This window comes from Pyxicephalus adspersus, chromosome Z (genome assembly GCF_032062135.1).
Source record: "Pyxicephalus adspersus chromosome Z, UCB_Pads_2.0, whole genome shotgun sequence".
Classification (NCBI taxonomy): Eukaryota; Metazoa; Chordata; class Amphibia; order Anura; family Pyxicephalidae; genus Pyxicephalus; species Pyxicephalus adspersus.
The window spans coordinates 10,023,098-10,032,159 of NC_092871.1; the positions used below are offsets into that span (position 1 = coordinate 10,023,098).

General features: G+C 41.5%; 1 protein-coding gene across 8 annotated transcripts in view; it reads left to right on the plus strand.

Annotated features, from left to right (window-relative positions):
• Positions 1–7,840, plus strand: part of AGPAT1 (1-acylglycerol-3-phosphate O-acyltransferase 1) — a 40,496-nt gene extending 32,656 nt beyond the window's left edge. For all 8 annotated transcript variants that reach the window (XM_072430610.1, XM_072430612.1, XM_072430607.1 and 5 more), the window contains 4 exons: positions 863–1,038; positions 2,120–2,215; positions 4,280–4,352; positions 5,973–7,840. In XM_072430610.1, coding sequence (XP_072286711.1) covers positions 863–1,038; positions 2,120–2,215; positions 4,280–4,352; positions 5,973–6,130 — 503 coding nt within the window. In that variant the 3' untranslated portion in view covers positions 6,131–7,840. The remainder of the gene's footprint in view (positions 1–862; positions 1,039–2,119; positions 2,216–4,279; positions 4,353–5,972) is intronic.
• The last annotated feature ends 1,222 nt before the right edge of the window (positions 7,841–9,062 follow it).

A 9,062-nucleotide genomic window follows, 5' to 3' on the forward strand; every position in this document is an offset into this window, starting at 1 on the left:
ATCAGTGTCTGCCATATTTATAGGTAAGCTGGACCACTGGCATATGTTATGTTGGATAAATCAGAGGATACCCATTCTCCACTGGGCTCTGGGTGGCAGGTTTCTATTTTGAGATTCATTATAACAATCTATTCTGGTTCTGTACTGAGAGCTAAAATGTAGAAGCATTTGAACTCTGAACACAATACCCTTGGAGAATCGCAGCTCTAAGATATACATTGATTTTTTTATCAATGTAAAGGAAATTTGTAGTAATATCTGCTGATATTAGAATTAAATTAAAACTAAGGCTGGCTTTATTAACAAAATCCAAACCTAAATCTGCTACATACTGAGGCTGCCCATGGACATAGGGTGGTCGAACATTGAGGTGTGTTCTGACTGCTTTACAAGTTTTCTAATCTTCAGAGCACTGCAGATCGATCAATAAACTTGCAAGTGAAGCTTTGCCAACCTAGTAAGTATGGAAGGAAGGTAAGAATAGCAGCTGTCGCAGGTCGTCCATACACACAGCCATCGACCCTTCACTTATACCTCTTCCTGCCTTTACAATGATTTGCATTGCCAATGGTGCCACTGTGGTCAACTAAATGTGCAGGAAATGGCCAACACATTGGCAGTCAATCTTCAAGCGTTGCTAAAATCCCATGCAGTACAAATGGCCAATTAACATTCAACTGCATTTTTAGGTCATCTAGTCTGGTATTCCTGAGAGCTTTCAGCTGTCACATATGCTATTCAGAAAAGGCCTTTATAAGCCAGGCAGACTATTTGTGGTGCTGATCATAGACATTTTTGACAGAAAAGAGGAAACTGATTGGCCTGCACCCATTTAATTCACATTTGTTTGGTTTCTTCTTAGGAATGATGGAGATTTTGCCAGGTCGCTGCGTGCCTATCGCCAAACGTGAGCTCATGTACGCCGGCACCGCTGGCCTGGCGTGTTGGTTGGCTGGAGTAATTTTCATCAACCGTAAAAAGACTGACGATGCCATCAGTGTGATGTCGGAAGCGGCAGAGACCATGCTAAAGGAAGACGTAAGAAGGGAATACAGAAGGGAAAAGGGGTCATTACACTTATTAGAGCAGCAGAACCTCAAGAACTGAAATTCTACTCCAATCTCTCCCAAAGTCAGCCCTGGTCCCTCGCCTTAGTGCTAGTAGTATTTTCATCTTTTCATGATCTGCATTTGCATCCTTTAGACTAAAGAAGTCACAGGTTGTTCATGCGGTGCCTGATTTTGTAGACGGCAGAAGTCTGTCTGTACAGCAAGGGACCCACTGATTATAGCCATTATAGAACACATAGCGCTGGATGACCCGAGCCAAGATACAGAGAGCAGGAAGCCCTACTAGCATGGACCTTTGGTCTGTGCATTTATATGTATGCAATGAGAAGGACCTGTGTGAGAACCTAAAAAGTTTTTGTCTCCGGATTATACATTTCATGTGTATATAATACATGTGATGTGCCTGTGAAAGCCTTCCTGTAATCTGAAGGCTCAGAGATTGGTGCTTGTATCTTGGATGTGATATCAACAACACCAACAGACTCAAAGGTGGAAGAACTAGGCCCACAGAGAGGAATAATAGGACACTCCAAGATAAGGACTGTACTAGGGAACTTACTAGGTCAATTGTCAAACAAGGTATATATGGTTCGTAAACTAAAGAAAAAAAGAACACTGCAAGCAAGCATGTAAAAAACTTGTGTTGTCTTGCTTTTATCTGATGACAGGGTCTCCTTAAAATACACTTTCTCTTCCCCAATTAATCTGGTAGAATGAGCTTTTCCAGTACCAGGTTGTAAAAATACAAGCATTGTGGAATTTAAATTTAATTTAATTTGAGTACCCACCTTGTGTTATCTGTAGGATTAGTCCGGACTTGTATGACGTATTGGGGGTTCATCAAAGAAAATTGCACTGTATATGGTTTTTGCTCATAGGGAAAATTGTCACTAGGGCCTAGTGTTTTTGTGTGACAGGTACACTTTAGGGATTCATTGGCAAAGACAGTTTTGGATAGATGCAAGTATATTCCAGGGAAGAATGATTAGAGAACAGAAAGGCTTTTATCAATATGGGTCACCATTTCTCATCATTTCTTCTCCTCCTAGGTACGTGTGTGGGTTTTCCCTGAGGGCACCAGAAATCACAGCGGCTCTCTTCTGCCCTTCAAACGAGGAGCCTTTCACCTGGCTGTACAAGCTCAGGTAAGAACCCATCCACTCTGTAGACTATTGCGTCCCGTGTACATGGGCTTTTGTTGCAATGAGATGGCTTTTGCATTGTGCTACAACTCTAAAGGACTGCAAAACCCATTTCAATCAACTCTATAGGCAGACAGTAGTTTTGGAGGTTGCTAAAAATGCTGCACGCCTAGATTTTTGTCTGGCTTCTATACCACTGAGTTACAGCCCATACAACAAATGAAAACCTTTTACTTGTTCCAAAGCTAATAAATCAACTTGGTAGCTGGGACACTAACAAGGCTTTCGAAGAAGATATGCAAGTTGACATTTTTGACTTCTCCTTTTAAAGTATGAATGGTCTGGTGGTTGCTGTTTGAAAGACTTCAATACTTTCTGGGTTTCTAATTCAGAACAAGTACTCATATCAGAAAATCCGACCTCTCTCTCTTCCCTGACCACCTCAGCTGCATTTGGACCGGGTTAAGGACTTAAAAGTATCAAAGTCTATGAATCAATATTAAAGCTTGATAATTGGAGTTTCTGAAAGGTTGTCAATGAAAACACCTTATATATTTCTTTAAATGCAGGTTTTCTATAAAGCAGCTTGGCCCACAAAAAAAAAAGAATGTGAACCCCAACTGTATAAGAGGGATATAACACTTGCTTTATATAAGGAATTTACAAATTCTTGCCTTATACCCCAGTCAAATGGCAGCTCTAGTCTTCCTCCCACCCATATTCCAGGGCAACGGACAGAAGAATAAAGCTGCTGCTTGGCTGGGGAATCGTGTAAGAATGCGCATGACTGTAGGAGATTATTATTTTTATTATTATTATTAAAAATAATCAAGATTTATATGGCACCAACACATTATGCAGGGCTGTACAATAAATAGGGTTTGCAAATGACAGACCGATAAATGACACAGGAGGAGGAGAGGACCCAGTCCAGGCGAGCTTACAATCTAAGAGGTGGGGGAAAGTATCATACAATAGGCGGGGGATTTGGAATGGTGGGCAATGGTTGAGGGTTTAAGAGAAAGAAGATGGGTAGGTGAGGTTAAAGCGTTGGGTTTTGAGTTCTCTTAAAATAGGCAGAAAGTAGGTGCAAGCCGAATAGGATGAAGAAAGACCATTCCAGAGAGTCCGGGGCAGCTCTAGAAAAGTTTTGATGAGCGACTTCAGTGGAGGTGTCAGAAATACCATAACAATCTTCAAGGACCACATAATAAGGAAAGTAAAAATTCCCATTCACAGCCTTCCAACAAAATGAGCATTATGTCCTTCAGCCTTGGCATTTTCTGTTTTGCCTCCAGCATTTTTCAGACGTTTATTGAGAATTTCCTTAATGACTTCTGACAACCACAAAAACATTTTTCAGGCGCCACCAACAATTGAACATGCAAATAGTTTTTCATAATGCTTCGTCTTCTAAAACGAAAGGATTGTGCGAAGTTGGAAGAACATTACCTGTGCTGATGTAGGAAATGACATACAGAGACAATCATTTGTTAATCCCTTCCTGAATCAGTAGGCAATGTTGAAGAAGTGCTGCCATTATGTAGCTGAAAAGATTCAACAGGATGAATGACTGACTTTGAAGCTACCAAACACACTTTTTTCTGTGTCCCTCCTAGTGGTCGGGGAGTGCAGGGATAAGGATGGAGTGGACTTTAAAGAAACTCTGTCACTTTGCTTATTTAGACTTTTAAACAGTTGCTGAAGTCAGATATTAACTAGAAGGATGGCATTGTGTTTCATGAGTCAACTGACTCCTAGACTTACATTATCAGAAGGAGCTGTAAAGCATAGGCATTGTGTTGTGCTGCAAAGCAGGAAACAGAGCCTATGTATATGATAAGCAAACATGGCTGCCTCCCCATATACATAAATAATAATGATCAATAGCAATAGTATTTGAAAACTTTAACAACAAATGCTAAAAATAAATCCATCACAATAAAATATTGTGCAGGATGTAAGTATAATTTGGTACAGTAAAAATTAAAGTAAGTTTTTTTGTCTTACTGTTTCTTGTGACAACTATTGGTGCCCTATTAATAAATCTTGTTTATGTCCATGCAGGTCCCAGTTATTCCTGTCATCATGTCTTCCTATAAGGATTTCTACAGTAAGAAGGACAGAAAGTTTACAACAGGTGAGTAACAAGGATGGGGGCAGAGGGGCTGATGTGTTTAACTTTTTATGGAAAGAAGTGTGATTACTAGACCCATTTTGTATCTGTGCATCTATCCACACTGCCAGGACCTCTCATGCCTTGGTTAACATACTGAGATCCTACAATTGCTCAACACTTCCTATACCTACAGTCTTTTCCCCCTCATGTAGACACATGGTTTCCTTGTAATGCAGTCATGCTGGCAAATCTAGCCTGGCATCTATTCTTCCTAATTTAGCTCTCGCATATGATTGACCCACGTGCTGAATTGAGGGGTAGGACGAAATGAGATGTAGTGTATTACAGTATGCTAGCACATTTAGCCCAAAAAACAAGATTTTTTTTTTTCACAACACTGCCTTTATACACTGTACTCGCTTATTAACCTGATTGGTATTAGAATTTGCCATTTTTATGGCTTAGGCTTTACATTATCAGGTAATATCGATATATCAAATCAGTCACAATGTGACTTCCTGTCTTTTCAAAAGTAAATCTATTTATCTGTTTAGTGATTGTCACCTTGAATACAAGACCACCTTGCACAATAAAAGTGAGCAGCAGTGTCTTAGGCTAGGTACACACGTGGAATTGTTCTCGTCCGATAATTGGTTCGGGGCCGATATCAGACGAGAATCTTACGTGTGTACAGCGCTCGTCATCCATCGTCCGAACGACCGTCCTGGTTTGATCCACGGACCATGGGCGACGAACAATTGTAATGGAAGGGAAGTGAAGTGAAGGGGTAGAGGGCACAGCAGGGTGCCGCTCCGTCGTTCTCCCCCTCCTCTTTCCATAGAGCTGAACAGTCCTGTATGTACAGCACTCATTCATGCATCGTGCAGTGCTTAGTCGTTGGAAAGGATCATGAAAGATTCTTTCCAGCGACAAATATTACACGTGTACATTACATACACTTATAGGAAATACCTGATCGTAAGCAAATTACAGAACTTTTTCAAACTGGTTTACTGCGTAGCTTTGAAAGAAATACACTAAGGAGGTTTTGACTACCCAATACCTCTTTGGCCAATATTTGGTTAGCCTAGATCTCAATTTTCTGTATAATTTATGTTTTTGTAGAAGTGGAGTGGAGAGTAACAAACACAGCAATACTCATACAGTCATATAGCAGAACAATATCCATATACCCAGTAGTAAATAAACTAAACCGAAAATTTGACATCACTCTCATAAAGCTTATATATGTTGTAGATCAGAGGTGTAAAACTCTGGCCCGCAACGTCCTTTTTTAGGCCCCCAAAGGAATCCTAAAAATGAATTTCAGCTGGCCCACTTCTGCATTGAAATAGCGCCACTACTATAATTATCGACATCACTTGTGTCCTATAGACCAGCGGCCTCTCTGCCTATGCGTTGCCCCGCATTGGACTATTATTCTGACACGGAATTGTAGTAGCGGTGCTATTTCAGTTTCATGTTTGGCCTGCAGCTTTGTCTAAGTTTTTAATTTTGGCCCACTGTGTTATTGAGTTTGACACCCCTGTTGTAGATTTAGATTCATGTTTACAAGGTTAATGTCATCCTAATAAATGTTGTGTGCTCTGTAATAAGCATTTCCATTTTGTTGTCTTTCAGGGAAGTGTACGGTGCAGATCCTCCCGGGCGTACCCACCAAAGGCCTGTGTGCTGATGACGTCCCTGCCCTTGCAGACAAAGTCCGAGAGGTGATGCTTGAGACTTTTACAGAAATCTCAAGTGAGCGTCCAGGAAAAGAACCTGGTGGTGGACACTGATCCCCCTTCTAGCATCCATTAATTGTCATTGTTGGCCAGGGAACACCCCCATTCAGGAGAAACCAGGAGGAGGAACCCATCTAGAGGAAGAGAGGAGAGAACAAAACCATTTCAAAACCATCCCTTCAATATCCTAAGGAGAAAACACGAGGAACTCCACTGCTAATACTGTGAGGGAAGCAGCATGGAATTGGATCTTCCCTACTCTTGCCACCATGGATGAAAGTCTAGGATCACCATTACATAACCAAATTGGTAAAATTTCTCCAGGATAGTATTAGGGACAGCACATTTAGGTCAACATTTCAAGCAGAGAACACTGCCTTAGGAACTGACGAAGGAATGTCCATGTACAAAGTTTAAAGTGAACCTTGCATATAGATATCGTTAATAGAAAGTTTGTACATAATTCAGCTTTAAAAAAACAAAAGCTAATTGCTGATTTTCCCCTGTAGATGAGCACTTGGGAAAAACAATATTTATGTAGCCTGAAATTACACCCAGAGCACTTAGTTTCTGCATCCCCCCTCATTGCAAGATATCAGACACATATGGTTATCTTTGCAGTTCAGGTGAAGGCGCATGACTGATATTACATGACCAGGAACGGTGGGGGTCAGTATATCACTTGGCCAGCAACATGAAGGATCAGAGACCATTAATCGCACTTTAGATACTTTACATTTCACCAACATTACCCAGCCTGCGGTAATATATAATATAGCCTTAGAATGTAATTTTCCTTATGCAAGGTTCCCTTTAAGCACTGATGATCGATTAAAGAAAAGTAAAGAGGACTGTTAAGGTGTTGTAGTTGGGTAGGTGGCAGACAAAATAGGGCAAAATATTTAAAAATCCTCTTCCTGAAGACAAAAGAGAATTTCAGATCGTAGAAAAGAAGCATGCATTAACCCAGATTTGATCTGACCAATGGCAGTACTGGAATTGTCTAGCTGGGAGTCGAGTTCACAAAGGAAAGCTGTTAACATTCCATTTCTTGGAAGGAGATGGGGGTCCTTCAGTACAACAGAGTTGGTCTCTTTATTAATTTATAAGGGGGTGCCTTAAATCTGTCTATTTATTTATTTATAGTATGCTAGTACTTTTCTCTCCAGCTCTTTCCTTGACGGCTTTTCATAGTCTCCTCCTCCAGCGGCGGCTTTCTCACGCTCTCTTGATTTCATGCCAGGAAATCGAATTGGTCAGTTACTTAGGGTAAAAAAAAAAAAAAAAAAAAAGGCATTGCCCTAGCTAACTGCCCTCTATGGCCTTCCAGAAAGCTACATGGACTTGACATGGGGGCAAGAACCATGGAACTGCTCTGCCCAACTTGTGGCCTCTTCCCCAGGAAGCCTTCCCATCTCCTCGAGCTCCCGTCACTTCACAACCGCCGACCTGCAGCTTTTCGCCTCTTCCCAGATTCTCGTCTTGTGGCCTGAGATTTTCCACGTTTTTCTTTTCGTTTTGTTACACTCCAGCCACCTCAAGCCCTTCTTTGTGTCCATATTTGCCTCCCCTTTCTACGCCTTTCTTGTGTACTAGTGTGAGGCGTGGAAGAACTACATGTGCCAATGTGTTTGTACCTGTGGTTTAGGGGGAAGAGGATATTATGTGGGTATGACGTGGGTTGGGATGGTGCGTGGGCGGGAGGGGGCATATTAATCTCCTGTCCTGTAAATGTGAAGTAGCATTGCACAAATTTTTCTGGGTCATCTGTGTCCTGTGTCTTATTTCCACCAGTATTTGTTGACACCTAGACAAAAGCATGAAAGCATTTTGTGAATGGAATGAATGTCCTGGATGATGAGTGTGATTTCCCTCCTCCATGCTAGCAGCAGTCATGTGCAGACCCAGTGCTCACCCCAGGAATTTTTTTGAGCCGGGTGGGAAGAAATTGTAGGCGGGTGGCATCCCCTGTATTGTGACCCAACTCTTCAGTAGCCACATAAAAACAACCAGGTGGTTACTAAAAAGTGCGGGTGGTGCGCCTAGCTAGAAGGGGCTATTCACTGCCCCTGAAAAATTGTGCACAACAGGCTGACAACACTGGGCCTGATTTATTAAAGCTCTCCAAGGCTGGAGCGAACACACGCTTATAAATCTGGGTGATCCAGCAAATCTGGAATGGATTTCTTTAAAGCCAGTTGCTTGCAAATGTTTTGAATCCTGGCCCAGATCCATCTAAGGTTTGCTGAATCGCCCAGCTTCACTGATGAAAGTGTATTCTCTCCAACCTTGGAGCGCTTTAATAAGTCCAGGCCCATTGCATGGCAGCGGTTTAGCTGTTATCAGTCTGAAACATGAAGTGCTGCTATTGTAAGGAGCTCTAAGTATGAAACTTTGCAACACATTTACAGATTGCTGACCCATCAAATGCTGCTTACATGGCTGCCACATTAATCCTTTTTGTTAGTTTTAAACAAACAGAACCAGAACAAGTGTGGAGTGCTGACATCCCAGCATTTACGATGGTTTGGGGTGGGGGAGTCCAGGCGTAGAATATAAAAATAAGATCTACCTTTTAGAAGGTCGATTAAGGCATTCTTATATGTCTTGTAAATCTTATCTTTGTAAGGTGAACCAAATGTTTGCTTTAATGGCCAGCACATACCCAACTTATCGTTACTCCCTGCTGCTCTATTGCGTCAATGGAGTCGGAGAAGGGTTCTGGTAATTCTCTATACAGTATTTTTATATCTCTCTATATATCCATCTTTGTCTATTTATCTATATCACACACATGCCCAGGTACTGGCACCAGTCAAAGGTAAGGTTTGAAATTTAGCCACTTTTATTTGATCGAAGAATGTTTCTCTGATGTGATGGAGCAGTGTGGGGTGGATGGAAGTGCTGATTGATAGGGAAGTGTGACATGAAGGCAATTTGTGAATCTAAAACCTAAATTCCACCTATTAACAATGCTCAAAACCTA